This window comes from Anopheles funestus, chromosome 2RL, assembly GCF_943734845.2.
Source record: "Anopheles funestus chromosome 2RL, idAnoFuneDA-416_04, whole genome shotgun sequence".
Classification (NCBI taxonomy): domain Eukaryota; kingdom Metazoa; phylum Arthropoda; class Insecta; order Diptera; family Culicidae; genus Anopheles; species Anopheles funestus.
The window spans coordinates 58,438,042-58,455,670 of NC_064598.1; the positions used below are offsets into that span (position 1 = coordinate 58,438,042).

At 42.1% G+C, this 17,629-nt stretch overlaps 2 protein-coding genes across 5 annotated transcripts; both read right to left on the reverse strand.

Annotated features, from left to right (window-relative positions):
- Positions 1 to 796: 796 nt before the first annotated feature.
- Positions 797 to 10,371, reverse strand: LOC125761856 (uncharacterized). 4 transcript variants are annotated; one of them, XM_049423403.1, is made up of 6 exons: positions 8,317 to 10,186; positions 6,693 to 6,896; positions 6,401 to 6,541; positions 4,814 to 5,707; positions 1,845 to 4,723; positions 797 to 1,776 (listed from the first exon to the last, which is right to left on the reverse strand). In XM_049423403.1, exons 1-6 carry the CDS (start codon positions 8,416 to 8,418, stop codon positions 1,761 to 1,763), a joined length of 4,236 nt encoding a protein of 1,411 aa, XP_049279360.1. In that variant the 5' UTR covers positions 8,419 to 10,186; the 3' UTR covers positions 797 to 1,760. The 4 variants fall into 4 exon arrangements, with proteins under 4 accessions (XP_049279360.1, XP_049279359.1, XP_049279358.1 ...); XM_049423402.1 differs by having other exon boundaries at positions 1,845 to 4,726; XM_049423401.1 differs by lacking the exon at positions 8,317 to 10,186 and adding an exon at positions 10,263 to 10,371 and having other exon boundaries at positions 1,845 to 5,707.
- On the reverse strand, positions 10,302 to 17,004 carry LOC125761853 (thyroid adenoma-associated protein homolog). The gene is made up of 11 exons (XM_049423395.1): positions 16,558 to 17,004; positions 16,423 to 16,490; positions 16,006 to 16,361; positions 12,913 to 15,934; positions 12,701 to 12,825; positions 12,484 to 12,637; positions 12,023 to 12,396; positions 11,217 to 11,951; positions 10,946 to 11,130; positions 10,683 to 10,852; positions 10,302 to 10,616 (listed from the first exon to the last, which is right to left on the reverse strand). Exons 1-11 carry the CDS (start codon positions 16,667 to 16,669, stop codon positions 10,380 to 10,382), a joined length of 5,538 nt encoding a protein of 1,845 aa, XP_049279352.1. The 5' UTR covers positions 16,670 to 17,004; the 3' UTR covers positions 10,302 to 10,379.
- Between the last annotated feature and the right edge of the window lie 625 nt (positions 17,005 to 17,629).

The window sequence follows — 17,629 nt, forward strand, 5'->3', positions numbered from 1 at the left end:
TTTCCTAAACAATTGGATATTGGAGCAATGTTGTTTTTTGCTGTTGCTGGTTCTGATAACGATTTCTTCTTTTAAGCTTTAGCCAAATGGAACTTAACGTAACTATAACATTACCCACACACAGCAAGCGTTCCGGTAAACATTTGTAGTATAGGTCCTCGGCGACACACAACGCTTTCCTTGATTAAGTGTTTTGCTTGTTAATGTGGTAATCGTGCAAAATAGTAGTATACTACCACCGTAAGTAAGTATGTGCATTTATTAACGTTTAGTAGCATTTATTTCATAGTTAGTTAATAAATTATTAGCTATTAGGTGACCCAGGCGTTACGTCTGTATAAAAACTCCTTTGCAAGTTTTGCACTTCATGTTTTAACAAATGCTGGGTTGTTTGAAAATTTGCAAAACAGGTGTTCCTACTCCACAATTGCGTTCGAAGTGGAATTCGTAGCACATCCATAGATCACAATTTCTTTATTTTTTATTTTAATTAGGACGGGCCTGGCTTGGCCTGGTATGACCTAGATGACAATTTGTTATAAAATGTGAAATCCAACTCGATAATCTCTCCCGTTAATCGAATTTCTGTTTCAAAACATGAAATCATCGACTAAAAAGTTTCTCTTTAGTGGAACACTATACCTATATTTACCAAGAAAATTCAATGAAACGTGGAGAAGTTTGAACTTTTCACTTACGCACACAAAATTTCAAAATATAGTGTGTTAAAGAAAGAATAAAGTAATTTTAAAAACAAAATTTTGTTCGAACGCCATACTAAATCTATTTGTTGAACTGATGTTTAAATGATTTCTTTATTAATTTATTTAACGTTATATATCTTTGCAACGATACAAATACAACACAAGTGTATATAGAGCGAGCGTCTGCGCCAAAAATTGATCGATGAAGGTTAAAAATAGTTGAACGTGTTGTTGTTGGGACTTGGGACTTCGAGCGAACACGATAATTTGAAGATCATTAGACTATTAATTAGGTTTCTTTTCCGTTTACTGTTGTTGAAGCTTTCGTGCATTTCGGCTTACTTGCATCAAAGCTGTTCAGATCTTGGAATTCTAACGCCGATCAAATGCATTAGAGGAACTAACACTGGAGCGTAGGTTCGTTGGTCAATTGGTTAGCTTGGTAACACTATTTTTACTACCAACTATTTCCCACATAGTACGTAACACCGTATAGTGCCCGGACTGCAGACGAGACGAACATACCTAATCGTTGCTGTTACTGTTCGTCTTTCTTGTCAGTTGTTCGTATTATCTGAGGTGCACGAGGATAAACGGATATCTGAGGAGTAGGGTTCAGATACACCATGTGTGTAATCGTTATGGATTTTGCTCTTTTTAATTACGTGACCGTGAGCTTACAATGGAATGCACTGTAGTAGTAATAGTAGTAGTACTATGTTTCTCTTTTGGTTGCTTCCAATTGTGATTTATTGTATGTTGTGTATGCGATTCCTAATATATCATTAAATTGTTTGTAAGGTGTTTTTTTTTATCTATGGTCCGAGCAGCGTAGCGTATTGCAATACGAATATGAAACGAATGTGAAATGCATGTTTGTTTTGTGGCGGTTTTATGTGTTTCGATCTATTAACTATTAGCTTGCTTGCATGCACTTTCTATGCTGTACAATCATACGGCTTCAGTAGACGTACGGTTCACTTAGCTTTTGTCACCATATTTCCACCACATTTCTTATCCACATCTTTTAAGGGATCTTCATCGGTTTTCAGCACGTTACTTTGTGCCGCATCTAAGAACAAGAAACCACACTATCATCAAAAAATCAATGTTTAGCCTGAGAATATTTACGATCCTTACCCGTCATCTTCCGGAATTGCCCTGTCCAATGGTTTCTCGTTAGCCGGGCATTCGTCCATCGTTGGGGCCGCCGTCAGCGAAGACGAAGATGAACGCAGCAGCGGTCTGCAATCATCTGCCAATTCGATCGAGGAGACCATCATTTCTTCATGTGCACCGGCACTTGTGCTCGAATGGCCAGCCGTCCGTTCATGCTCGTGACATTCGCACTGACAATCTTCCGGATTGACGTAATTGTACACCTGACCATCAGTGCCCATTTCTTTACGATCGATCGTATAGCGATCGGTGCTATCACTGGTGGAAATTCGTGTCTGCGACAGTTGTTGCTGTTGTTTCTGTGGTATTGCTGTGATACGTTTCGGTGCTTTTCGCATTTCTGGTATTGCTTCAACGTCGATCCATTTGTGACCGGGCGGAGTGGCCGTATTCGCCGACGATGATGATGTAGACGCTTTACGCGGTGGCAGTGGTGGCGGCGTTGGTGAGTCTTCCGACACAATTCCCCGGTTATTGATTACCATCGAGGACATCATCGCTGGTGTGGTCGAGGTCGATCGATACTGTCTACCCGTAGTTCCGATGCTTGGCGCACCAGTCCCTCCCATATTTCCTCCCGCTGTTGTTGTGGTCATTGTGATAGCACCTAACGATGATCGATGCTCGAATACTCGCGAACCAGCTCCAGAACCGGCATTCTCACTGGGCTTCTTGACCGGTAAGCTAATGCGCAGCTTCGCCACACTCGTGCCATTTGCTGTGGAATCACGCAGGGACGTTGTTTTATCGTTACCGCCACCCACTCGCGTTGCCATTCCACCACGCGCCCCAGCAGCGGTCGACCGGTCATGGCAATACTTATCTAATGAACCGGGATGGATGGGAGTGGTTGAGCGGGGCCGCTCTAGTGGATACGTTTTCAAATCGCTCTGCGTGCGTTCCTTCGCCGGCACTAGCTTGATGCCTACCGGTTTCTCCTCCGGCAACGTAGTCGGAATGTATGGCAGTTCGTCGTCAAATGATTCCTGAAATACTAGACCAGCACTTTCGTGATCTTCGATCGCGAGCATATTCGGGCGAAGAGCATGCCGACCGGCCCGTATTGATGCGGAATCGAATTCCGAATCTTTTTCACTCTCCGACGATGCCATACCGTCGTCGACGGTGGCACTTGAACCTGGTCGTTCGGTCGATGACATGTGATCATGATTATGGTATTTTTGACGATAAGTATGATTATGATGCTGGTGTTGATGATGTTGATGTTGGTGTTGGTGGTGGTCGTGCTGGAGGTGCTTTGCATCACTACTAATACATTCGGCAGGGCTACTACTACGTGAGACTACTGCTGCTGCTGTTGCTGCTGCAGCCTCGTCAGTTATTGCTTCTGTGCTACTATCTGCACCATAGCTGTCCCGTAACTGCTCTCGTTTTTGTTGTTGTTGTTGCTGCTGTTGTTGCTGTTGCCTCAACTGGTGTTTTTTGTGGTGTTCATGAAGTTCCTTCATCAGCATTGCCCCTTTCGCCTGCATGACCTGTTGAGGTGAAGATGATGATGTTACACTATCGGCTGTCACAAGGTCGTTCGGATGCTCACTACAATTACCGGCCAACTGTTTCCTTGTTTGCGCGCCACCACCACTAAAAGCACCGCCGTCGACCACCACGTTGTTGCAGTCACCACCATCCTCATGCTCAAACGACGCTTTCTGTAGCGAGCCTTCCGAGCTTTGGCTTACGGTTGAGCTATTCCGGTTCATCTCCTTCGTATAATCCTTAAGCGTGGTGCTAAATATTTGCTCCTCACTACCAGAACCCATGCGCATCTGGAACAAGGCCGCTTGCTTTTGGCGCATAGAAGTACTTATCGTCGACGTTGTGGCATGTTGAACGTGTTGTAATTTATGAACATCTACATCAACCGAAGCCTTAATTTCCGTTGGACCAGGTACAGAAGATTTTGGTGCTTTCGCTCGTGATGCCGGCGGGGGTGGCGGCGGCGGAGGGGGTGGTGTTGCGTAATCGTTTTGCTTTTGTTCCGACCGGCGTTTTGCTGGCTCAATTTCATTGCGTGTTATTGACACTGATGGGCCCTGCTTACCGGCAGGTGCAGTATTGGGCCTTTTCTCACTATCTTCGTGATCCTCACTAACGTGCTTTTCAATCCGCTGCGACAGTTCCCCAATAACGTTCTCCCAGTTTTGAGAACTGTTCTCCTTATCTTCGATCGGTGATTTTAGTGGTATGATAATACTACCGTCAGGATTGTCGATCCTATAGCATTTGAGCGGTGGCATCGGTTTAGGTCGATCGTGTATTGTAACCGTCATATTGGCAATGCGTTGCTGCTTGGGTGTTTTGGCGTGTTTTTGCATGATACTGCTACTATGTCCTGTTGGTGTGCCAGATGCAGATACGGACACTTGTGCTCCAAATCCACCACCACCTCCACCGGATGCCGTTGTATCTACAAATGAAGAAGTTGTCACACCGGCTGCACTACGAAACGAACCCAAACGACGTTCTTCCGGTGGCGTGTGCAAGGGAATGTGTATGCTCTGACCATCGAGCGGAGCGTCATAGTAGCGCAAACCTGTAGAGCCAGGCGATCGTGCTGCACCGATGTTACTTGTCGTATGTTGTTCATTGCTACCAGCACTGTAGAACGATTGACCGATCCCATCGGCTGCCGAACCCATCGGAGAAGGAGATTTTGACTTTGGGTCCCGTTTCGATTTGAACATTTTCAGCACAAGCTTCTGCTTCGACGGTGTCGAGTTATTCGATGCGCTAGGATGATCTCCCTGCTGATCATACCGACCGCCAAGCGTGCCCGATTCGTTCGATGCCGTTGAAGTACGTTTTTTCCGCGGTAGGTGCTGCTGTTGGAGGTTATTAGGTTTGTCAGTGGAAACACCATCTTTAAATTTAAAAAGCGAACAAAACGAATTCTTTCGGGAAACACTCACGTTTGCTGGTGATGGTGATCGGGTAATACTGGACGCCCGTGTACGGTCGTTTGCTGATGGCACGGACAGTTCCTGGACGCCATCCTTCGGCTTTTCGACGACACGTTCGTTGTCCGCGATGCCATTATCGCTGTAGCAATGGTCCGGTTTGAGCTTAATCCGTATGTACTCGGTACCACTGGGCATGACACCAACTATCGAGTTTTTCAAATCTCGTGGCGGAATGTGTCGTTTGTTGCCAACGCTGCGGCTAGTTTGGTTAGTTTTCAGATTTTGTATATCGAGATTATTCGCGGTACCCGTTCCACAGTCCGATTTGCGCCGTGTATGGCCCCCCGCAGAACCATGCTGGATTGCTTGAGCGTCTCCTCCACCGGGAGGCGGTTGCTGCGGATTGCCTTCTAGTACTCCACGACGAAAACTATCATCTAACGTGGAGCCGGTCATCTCTTTGGAGGATTGCACGTGTATACCCTCCGCTAAGACAGCTTCAGTTGGATCTTTCTTGCGAGACAGTATTACTTGTTCCAGCATTTTTTCTGTAGACGGTTCAAGGGTGCTTCCAACAATACCACCTTCGGCATACGCTTGCATAGGCTTCGCACCACAAAATGATGTTTCCAACAGCATCTTGTGAGGCGAAGGAGAACGAGAAATACCAGACACAGCTGATGTAGCCGATAGTTTGCTGGTAGCTGATCCCTGGCTGCCCACACTTGACAGGCGGCTAGTTCGTCCAGAGATCGAAAGGAAAGCCACAACCTCGGAACTGGCCGAATCTTTGCGATTATGTTGTTGTTGCTGTTGAAACTGGTATTGGTGCTGATTGGGCTGTTCTTCCAACTTCCAAACGATTGGCGAGTAACGTTGGGTTGGGCAAGATCCATAGTTAATCTGGAATGGAAAATTGTGCAACACATTATATGTTTCAGTTCAGTTCATAGCAATTCACAACAACTTGTACAGTTTTATCGAAAATTTTGTAACGTTGTTGAACTTCCAGTTCAAGAAGTACGTAAATGAAAAAGTTTTAGGCCCTGTACTGTTGAAAGCTTACCATTTGAAGCGCTGCTAAACCAGCTACGATAAAAAAACAACGAATTTCATGCTTGATCGATACAAGTTTTAAGCCAGTATTCATGAACAATATTTCTCATAAATCGCCATTCTTTTTTCACTCAATTTCATCGTATATTCCAATGAATTGTATAACTAAAAACAGGATTAAAGATTAAGGGATCGCTATGGATCCTGCATGGATGAGTGATCTGCTCATACTAACCAAATATACCATTTATACTTTGTCCTACTTATAAAAGTCATTATGCTGATGGTAACAATTAACTGCACACTATACTGATATTGTATAAACATTACCCGCCAAATCTTCAGCAAAAAAAAGGCGTACAATTGACAATTGAGCTTCAGTTCGTGAGCAGTAAAATAGCTTCTCATATGCAGAAGAAAATCGATGCCATAGACCCAATATCCACACATGATTAAATTACCAGTATAAGTATGAAGCGGAATGTGCACGAAAGGCATGCCGTCATGTATTCTATTTGTCGACTTAATACTGATACTTACTTGTGTATTGGGTTTCTCCTTCTCGCGATTTCCTTTTTCTGGTTCCATAAACTGTAGCTCCTCGGTAGAGTTCCGCAAGTCTAGTGTATCTTCCTCACGAAAACCGAGTACTCCTGAGTCTTGCAATGTGCCCGTACCGACCTGTGTTAAGTGGCATCGAGTACCAAAGCAAATGGAAAGATTCGAAATTGATTATAGGCTCATTTGTATTAGTTAGTGAAATAGGCAAAAGTATCGATCGAAGTACAACACATCACGTGGACTTGCATCTGACAAATGAGCCATACCATACCTGCTCGAAGACATTTTCGGGACTACTGTCTCTGCTGTCGTGATGGGATGAGTGCGAAGAGGCTCGGCTAATGTCAATACGCGGAGTTGCCGGTATCAGTGCCGATGGGCACTCAATGGTTTTGGTCGGTGAACCACGGGTTGAATCGATTGAGGATTTTTCTTGTGACCACCGTTGCAGATTGTGATGATTTTGCTGCTCCATCTGCAAATGGTGAAAGATGGGTATTAAGTGTGAAAGAGTTTTTTTTTCACAAATTGCAAACAAGGTTAAATATATAAGTATGCAAAAGTACTTAAGTATATACTATAAGTATAAGTATATATTTTAACATATAGCAGCTTTGAATTTTAATTAATAATCAACTAGTAAATCGATTATTTGTGAAAGTTTCATTGGCTATATGGAGGCCACCATATAGTTCATATTGAGAAAATCAGAGTGCAATTATTTAAATTATAATATCCGATCTTAGCTTTGCTAGGATTAGTAATGAAGATTTAGATTAAGGTTCATTGTAAAGCCATCGTGGCAAGCAATTTGTTTCGATATGATAGTAGTACTAGTAAAGTTGTGCATCAGGAAACCTAAGTAAGAGTACTAAGAGCATCAGATTGAGATGTCGGATTCACCAAAACACTGTAACGTTCAACACAATTAATTTCCGCCTTCCATAGCAAATTTTCTTTCATAGGCTCAAAGAGCATATCAATGCGTGAAATAAGCATAATCTTCTGCTACTAACTTTCCATAGGAGCGTTTAACCTTCTTGGTGCCTTCCAGAAACATAACTGTCATCCTTACTCAAGGTATGCGACATATTTAACGTGGTTTTGCTGGTAGTAACCGGAAAATCTCGCACACATATTACCGTGAGAATGGTAGAATGAATAGCGAGCCATAAAATGCAACAAAACTGAGTATAGTAAGAGTCTGTTCGTGAAAAAAATAGGAGAATATGAGAGAATATGCAGAATATTTCAACTAAGAGAATTGTGGAGAGAATCAAACAGTAAGAGGTAGTGCAAATGGAAATGAAAGAAACGTTAATACGAGCAAGCAGAACAGCAGAAATAGCAATCTTTTGAGCATGAGAAACAATCACAAAATCACAAGGAAGATAACAGAAAAGCACAAAAAGGCTAAGAACGCAACACACTGGAATGAAATCTTGCAGAATTGCGGTTTGTTCCGCTGGGTGCTCTTCTTCTAGTCATTAATCGACAAAAAGAATAAAGGCTAAACAAAAAAAGGCAGCTCAAAAATAGGACACCCAATGACACCTGCCCACCCCTAAAAGCAACACACTGCTGCCTGAAAAGACATCATGGCTCAAAATCGAAATCTGACCTCTTTTCAGTGCTTCAAAGATCTATTTTTGAAATACGATACACCCTGCCGTGATTAAATAATCGTAACCATGTGGGCAATGCTCGGTACTACTTCCGGTTTGATTCGGCAAAAAGGATTGCTTGATATCTACTGCTTGACATTGAACAATTGCCATTTCCATACATTAAGTGACGTAATACTGTGCAAACGGTGCCGTTAGTAGTTCAAATCAATTGAAAAGGTGGTAGGGTGTTTAACCTACAACACAATGCTTTACATTTTAGTTGCGTACCTGTGCTTTCTCTTCTGCCGTAGTGTCTTCCATTGAGGCAATTGGTGCAGGACCAAGGCGTTTCTGTTTACGAGACGATGGAGACGCGGATGCTACATTCATCGCGTTCAACAAATACACCTTTGGCGTTCTAGTTTAGCAGTAAGGAAGGATACAGAAATGGAAACAGGAAGCGAAAGCTACCACGGCAGGAAGAGTGGATTTGGAGCTAGGTAGGAGGAAAACGGTCTAGGAACTACGGGCGGTTCAGCAAGAACTTGCAAACTTTTTCTTTCCGTACTATAGTAAAAAATAATTTCACCGCACACACACACACTTTCTGCCGCACACCGTAGCACTTTTAGCTCGTGATTTATCTGCACTTCTAGCAAAAATCACTTCCCAGATCCTGTCGCTGTCGTACCGATATTATTAACGGGTATAGCACATCGTTTCGCCCCATTATTGGGGTGCGGATGGAGGACAAACGGTACGAGTGATAGTGACGGTGTGATGCAATGGGGTTCACCACCATATATTGATCCATTCATCAAATTCCGATAGCTTCCGGAGAGATAGCTGCAGCAGCATGTGTGTAGTCTGCAAAAAAGGAACGGCGAATGACACTGGGGAGCCCACCACTGCTGTGGCTGCTTAGCTAATCACTTGGCTGCGTTGGTCAGCGCGCTGTCATGCTCTCGAAAACTTAAATATCATCAATTTTCATCCATGATTAGAAATGGAACATTGACCAACTTACACGAGCGTTTAACTGCGTGCCTGCATTCGATTGCAGGAAGTTACACCTTTGCACATTTAACGAATTAGAAAAAAAACGGTACATACACATGCTGGGCTTACCATGAAGGTATTTTCACAATACGGGTGGACAAACCGTGTCTCACTTGTACTTGGCGATGGAGAAGAGCGGATACTCTATGCAGTCATATTATGACACAACACAACGGGCGATTCTATAGGCACTTTTTCACATGGGTACAATCGAATCAACAGTAAACCACGAAAAACGAAATTATTCCCGAACGATTGTATTGCATACCAACTTTGCTTTCAATCTTATGCGAACTTTCATTTTCTCTTGCATGATTGATTATCACTACTAGTGCTGGTTAATCCGCCATTATTTCATCCGCAGCTCCTGTAGTTTTGGGTTCAGTATGATATCTGGCTCGGGGTGCTTGATAATTTCAGTTCGATAAATTGCAACCGTTCCTGGGGTTAGTGAAATGAAGATACTAGGAACAATTATATCGTTAGCTTGCCACTAAAACAAGTCTGTATGGCAGAGCGAATGATTTTTTACCCCTGCAATCTAATAAGGCGCATGACGGTACTGCTGGCGCCTTTAAGCACGGCTGCCTCAAACTCCGTTTCATCCGTGCACGCTGTATTTTCCAGACTTGGTTCTGCTTACCATGTTGTACAAGTATAGCAGCACGGTTTAGCACACGATTGACTATCGATTTACCGCGGTTCTTTTTGAACTAGAACCATTTGGCCGTCCTGTCGCGACTGAAAGCTAAAGTCCCGATGTGGAGGCTCGTTTGGTCTCGTGCTACACCGCTAGGGTTAATGGCGCATGAGTACAACTTTCGGGTATATTTTAACACCCGATAGGACGATGTACTGCTTTTTGGAATGAGACAACTCGTGCTACAACGGCAAAGGGATTGCAGAGCGAGAAAGAGTGTGTGTGTATGAGGGAGAAAGAGGAAGAGAGAGAGAGAGAGAGAATATCAAAAATGAACTATTCGTGAGACATTTCGTCTGTTGATTACATGATCGCTTCAGTTGGAATAAAACGCCTTTCCATGTAGGATGCATACTAAACAAATCTATTACAATATGAATTGAAAAAAAGCAACCGTTTTTTAAGATTTGCTTCAAATTTTATCATAACTTCAATTGCTATTTCTACCAAAGCTTTTTGCATATCAAATACTTACCAAAGTATTCCTCAGACATATCTTTTCATGCGAGTCTGATTCCACATTTATATCGAGTTTATTTTTACAAAGTTTTTTTTTCTCCAGCACACAATAAATCATGCCACATGATTGTGCTTACAGAACGATTCCTATTAGCTTGGATGATAGTTTTGCGGTGGATTGCAAGAACTCCCGTATACACGTTGGCTGTTTCAGATGTTTGTCGACAATCTTTTGAATTTTATCTATATTGCTATCCAGGCTGTAGTCTGCATTAGTCGATTCCAAATGTTGCAACTCTGCTATGCAATAATCGCGGGACAATTCTAACTCGCCGTAGATGTTAACTTCATTTTTGTCGAACACCTTCGTCTGAAAATTTGAAGCAAATTATCATTAAAACTATACAATGTCCGTTAGGTGATCATGCGTCCTCACATCTGTTACATCGTCAATATTTGTGGAATCGTCTTCTGTTTCCTGCTCTTTCAATATCCATATCACGACGATAGCAGCCACTATCTGGTTTAAGGTAAACTTATGAGCAACCATTGTTTTGCTTAATAATCGTAAATACGCACTTTGTGCGTACGTCGCTACGAGAGGTTCTGTAACAAGGGACAGAGAGAAATCCCATTAAACATAATGTAAAGTAACAATGAACAAAAAGCCCAGCTCGCACCACAAATTTGTTAACTCACTTTGTTTCACTTTTTCAATCACATGGTGAAGTTGGCTAACGACTAATGACGCCTTGGCACGGATATTACAATCGTCATCGCTAAGTAAATTCAACAGTGCAAAACTGAAACTTATGTATTGGTTCAGAGATTTGCCATCGAAAATTTTTCTACCAACTATATGTAAACACTCCACCGCAGTTAATCTGTAAGTAGATAAAAATTAAAGTTCCGATGTGAGGCATTAGCAATTGTCAAGAATAATAAGGCATACTCATTAACTTGCATTTACCTAATGGGTTTTGATTGATATGCAGCACTTAGAGTAGGTAAAAAATCGACATTCAACGTAAACTCATTTGAACCTTTCGATTCGTTTTGCAACATACGTTTCAAACAGCGGAACATAGCACTGCGTAATTGATAAGGATGGCCGTTGGCTGTTTTGTATATGATCTGTATTGCTTCACGGATACTTTTCCCATCGAGCAATACATTGCTTACGGCCACACTGCTGTAGCTAAGTACTAGATAAGCTTTCACCTGGATTGTATACGGTTGCTTGTGACATTCATTTTCAGGTGCGATCAATCGTCGTAAGCTACAATGAAATTGCTGCGAACGCAGCAGCTCTGTCTTCAGCCACCGTAAACGATCCGGCTTTAGTTCGCAAATGTTGCGGAAGTAAAACACCTCCACAGGAGTGATATCGTATTCTTCGCAATGCTTTCCAATGTGATCAATGTCTAGCACGAGTAAGATCGTATTTAACATTGCCTGTATGTACTCTGGCGACTGCTGTTTTTCTCCGTCCGAATCAATGCGCAACAGAAAACATTGGGAGCTGCGTATGGCTGCCTCGTCATCACTGTATAGATACATAAAGGTTTTTAGCAGAACAATTTTCTGAAACACTAAAGGTTCTCCATAAAAGTTTCGATGGTTTGTCAAATTAAGCAAATAATCAACAATGTTGCTTAAATCGTCTATAAATTGATCATCTTCTGCAATGATAATGTGTTGACAGCTGGAAAGAGAATGATGAAATTAATTATTAAATAATCTGTTAAAACATCTGTAATACGCAACTTAACGTACCGTGCTAAAATTTCCAGCAATATATCCAGTATGGTACTGTAAATTATGAAATTGGGCTTTACTTCAAACAGATAATTCGAAATCGCAGTGTAAAGCTCGATCCAATTGTTCAACTGTCCGCTCGATGTTGCTGCTGCAACTAATCCTGGGTTTTTAGTTTTTACAAGGTACAAAATTTGTAGCAATGCTCCATGTAAAGAGTTGGGATTAACGTTTCGATTATTGGAACGATTGAGGCTTTCCAATAGCAAGCAGATTCGATCAAACATTAAATCTGGTGAAACAATTATGGAAATGATCTTTGCCGCCAAGTAGCGTGTTTGAAGTTCTGCACAACCGGAACAAATTGATACTAAAGGAACGAACCGAGAAAGCTGGAATGAAAACAAAAGAAAATTACACACACACCCGTACAATCATTAAATTGATTTTTTTATCATTAAATAAGCTTCCAAAAGTACCTTCAAATTTGATTCACTACCCTCCAGTGCCGATGGATACAGGCGACTTAGAAGCAATAACAGTGGATGTAATTTTTTACTTCTCGTGCCCTGGATTATAATTTTACTAGCCTTTTCCAGTTCCAGCACAAAGTAATCATAGAGCACAGGATATCTGAGAACAAACAAACAAGCGATTTTGGAGAAATTGTCCGGACTGAGGCTTTCTTCTTCTTACCTTAAAAAGAATATTCTACCAGTCATTTTGTTTCGAATGTTCAGATTTTCCGAATCTTTGGTTCTTTGTACTCCAAACACACGTACCATCAGGGCGGAGAATAATAAAGTCGATGAATTGCGTTCCTAGGTTAACATAAAGTTCGTGGGGTTGTATGATTTAAACTTCAATCCATTGCCCAGTCCAGTATAAAATGAATTCGAAAAACTTACCGACCATGACTCCGCTTCGTAACCGTTGATAGCGCACATGATACCTTCTGAGACGAACTCACCGACAGTTTCGCCCAAGTCAGTGGAACGAAAAAGTGATCGTAATATATTGAGCGAATGAGTTCTTGTCTGGCTACTTGTAGTGTTCGACCTGCATAGCTCTAGCAATGTTTTCATGCAAAACTGTAGTCCTTTTGTGGAGCTCACTTGCAGTTCGGAAGTTATCAATGCTTGAATTATAAAAGGTATGCCCGCACTGCGACGAGTAACACATAGTTTATCCAAGTTGATCTCGGCAATGTCCCTGCCAGTGATTGCAGGTGTGGCAACCGTACTCATGCCACCCGTAATGGCGTTGATCAGCTCTTTGATCCAGCGCATTGGCAGCTGATGTAGTTCAGTATGTGGGGAACCCCAGAGGCGTAAGCATATTTTCGAAAATCCTATGTAAGCTTGTTCAAATGCACCTCGATGCTTCGTTTCTGAGAGCAGCTCAATGAACTGATTTCCAATGCTTAAAATCTGCTGGCAAGTCAGAAGTCCACTATTCTCGCCCTGCATTCCGGTGCTCCCCGTATCAATAATTGGAGAACGGGATGCTATATCACCCAGTATGAGAGAAATTTCTTTAATAGTGCGCCAAGAGCAAAGTAAAATCATCTGTGGTGTGGTTTCCGGCTTGTTTGCTTCAATTGCCTCATCGTTCGTTGTGTTTTGGGAGGAATTATTGATTTCACTGTATGGCTCTAGCGCATTTACTTCATCCATCTCAATGTCGGTACATTCGTTCAGGTTTGATTCGACGAAGTCGTCCAAAAATGTTCCTTCCGGTGAAGAATTATTCGTTACTACCGAAACCACTTTTGAAATGCTGTCACAGGTACTAATTAAGCGGGTAATACAAGTTCGCCAACATTCATCCCGCGAGAGCTCCTTGAAGTCTAGTTTGCTTAATAAATGGCGAATGCAAATTAGTGCTCCGAACATTGGATTCTCACGAGAAGCCCGAAGGAGCGAGTGACTAGCTAATCTGAATCCTTGCATTAGAATTTCCTCGCACCACAGAAAACAATGGTACACCTTGGTGGCGACGCTACAGGTTGCTGGCTCCATCTCCAGACGAGGAGTATCCATAGTGCTGTTTACGAAGCACAGATATTCCAGATAATACGCCGCTGACAATGAATCATTCGGTCGTGGACTAATCATGAGTGTGCGGGTGATTTCGTAGTTAAGTTCGTCATTGAACTGCTCGATGAACTGCTTCGGACAAAACGATAACACTTTCAGAGAGTAATGTTTGTTAGACTCGTAGCTATCATTCAAAGCCGATAGCAGAATGCGCACCTGTCTTTCATTCCACATGCTTATGTTCTCATCGTCGTAAAAAATGTAGGAAGAAATTTGTAACAATTGAAGCAAAATTTGGAAGGAAATAGCTCGTCGGCTATAGTTGGCTCCGATAAACTGATTAACGATACAGAATTCGTGTAGGCGTTTGACAAACTCATAATAGTAATGACTCTTTCCATCGATATCTGACTTCTTAATGATACTCAAAAATCCAGACCGAAGACGGTTCAGGGCACTCTTCATACAGGAAGTAATTTTCTGCCGCAAGGAAGCTGCCTGGACATTTATGTTCGTTTCCAGGAAAAAGAGAATGCATTCCAAGTCTTGTTTGGTGAATATTTCGGTGCTTTTGTGGCATTCTGTTATCAGGTACAAGGCGGACATGCGGGTTGAATCGTCTGATGATATCATTGCCTGTCGGATGTCAGTATAGGAAAGCAAATTTTTCCACATGCCTTCTGTCGACTGGACTGTATCAAAGAGGCCATTTTTTCGAGCAATGCCTAAAGAGGACAGCACTAATCCGTAGCTGATACCAATTTTGCTGTCGATCATGTATATTGCAATTTCTGGATACGCTCGAATCGCTTTTCTTATGAGATCATGTAGTGTCTCTCGCACGTCATTTCCACTATTTCCGTCGCTGGTAGTTTCCTCTGTCTCGTGAGAAGCTGCCACGGTCGTGTCGGCTGCTTCAGCGGTACCACTGACGGATCCATCGCGCCCGTTTGTTATTTCCATCAATATTGGATTGATCCACCGATTAAACCATTCTTGTTTGTTTTCCTCGTACGAGTAGGACATCATTAATGATTCGTAACAATTATTTATATGCAAATTTGTGTTCGAATGATCATTTCGAGTAAGCGACCGAAGCAAAAACTCCGGAACATCTGGAATGGCACGTAGTACTTCCTTTGCTTTCAGTATTGAAGATATTGCACTGATCAATATGCACTTTGTGTTGATGTTAATCCCTCCGTTACGAATGTAATCGTAGATGATCGCGTTTAGTGTATCATCTAGCCGTGTTCCCAGCTGTATGGTGCACTTCAACAGATCGCGCGATATATGTCGTATGCTGTCCACATAATGATCCAGATGCGACAGAGAGTAACGCAGGTTGATGGCCAAGATATCGACGAGCTCTTTTCGCTCCGATGTTTTGTAACCATCCAGCTTTAGGCCAAGCAGGCGTTTAGTCATCTGGAAAAAGCCACGTGTTGTGCCTAGTACGATGCTTACTTCCACCGAGTTTTCCTCCGAAATTTCTTTTAAAACCGTCGCCGCCTGATGGAGCACTTCTATACCTTTCCATTCCGGTTCAGTGAAGTGTTCATTTTCTATCGTACAGATTATCCCATTCACTAGACACATTTGCTTTGCTGAGCTGTCTTCGTCGAAAACACGCTGTGCTAGCCGTAAAAACCTTCTCTCTAGATTAGCATTCATTGCTATCAGTATGCCACAATTCGTTTTCGTATCCATCGGTATTTCCGGGTTTTCCAAAAGATCCCAGCATATAAGCACAAGTTTTTCCACATTTTTTTCACCCTCGTACGATGCCTTCAACTGATCGGGGAACTGTTGAAAGCAGGATATTACGATCCTGATAGCAGAATGAATAAATAAACATAGTTCACTCTTATCCGAAGGAGAAACCTGATCACTGCAAATAAGGAACAAATATTACTTATAGGTTTTTGTTAGAGACCACGAAGAGAGAGCTGTTGTGCTTACTTCATTCGTTCCAGATACACCATAACGGATTTGTTCAAAAATTGAAACAATTGCTGCAAACTAAGACGAACAGCTTCACAACCCACTTTGAAGTTTTCAAAACAACTTCCGATATTACATATTGTTGTATTTCGTCGCGTTGGTTCGCTCGATCCACTCGAGTCTTGTTCTATGCGTGCTTTTATACTGTTTGCAATGCTAACCGCGACGATTTCACGGCTGGCAGTCAAATTGCTTAAGGACCGAGCTATCGTATTGCGAACAGCATGCTTAAGTGGTGCTTCCATGAACAAATTTGCCAATGTTTGTACATGTAGTTTCAGTGAATCTTCCAATCCTACCACAAAGGACGAGTACTGAAACAAAAACATAATTATACCTAACATGCCGGTGTTGTTATCCCAACTACAAACATACCTCTTTAAGAACTTTAACCTGTCCTTCTATGGATTCTGATGAGTTTAGTTGATCTAGATAAGTATTATCTGCAAGTGGAAGAAATGTATTTGAGCGAATCGGTTCTTATTTTGCAAATGTGGCATCATTGTTTACCCGCAGTCAAAAATACAGAAGGCACTTGGAACAGATCCATTCGAATTTCGGAATTTTTCTTCACATTCTCATTCGCTCGCACATTGGAAATGCGTAAGGATAACCCATTCATGTTTCCGATTGTTTGAAGTTGATATTAAAGAAAATGATAAACCTTTTCTAATCACTATATTTCTGGCGGCCTTACGTTTATTCTCTTGTCAACAATGTTAAGAAGATCGCTTCGCACATTCTTCTCGTATTGCACTGTGTCGATATAACGTTGCTGTGTGAGATGAATAGCTATGAAGAAACTATGAAAATCAATGCGTTTTAACTAGATTTTCCCGAGGGAAACACGCAGCGAAAGTATCCAAACAATTATTTGTGCGTTCTTCGCTTTTGCAGTGTTTCGTCGGAAGCTGTCAAAATGTGTCAGTTTCTGCCTCGTGAAAAGTGTGCACATATGTTCAGCTGTCGGTCAATCTAATTGATAACTCTTTGCTGGATTTTAGCAGAATTGGATCACAAATTGGTAGCAAGCAATTGAAAAACAATATTTCTTCATTCCAAATGCGTTGACTATTTGATTTATTAACTAATTCTGCTTTGATGTAAAATAAAATCAATACAGATAGTCTCCAGTATACGCTATAGAAAAAGACCGATTGTAGCTTTGTATAACGAATTTCTATTGGTTTGCAATGCGAAACCCTAGCAACAAAAATGACCACAAATTCATCCAAACTCCATATAAAAAAAACGCCGACCCTCTAAAAATGACCGCGCTGTCCCAAAAATTCACGATAAGAGCAAAAACCTTCATTCGAGAACACGAAAATGTTCATCGTCTGCTCGGCCGGTCATTTGCTCCTACTCTTGCTTCGTCTTGCCTTGCTGCTCGTACCCACAAGCATCCGTCGTCACGACTACGATGAATTTTGCACCCTGCATTGCTTCTTGTTTCACACCCCCCTGACCCATATGCATTGCACACATACGATGTCCCTTTAAATTTTCTTGATTGTACTTGCCTCTTTGTCAAAACTGTTCTGAAACGAACGTGAAAGAGCATCGTCAAGCTACGGTTGTT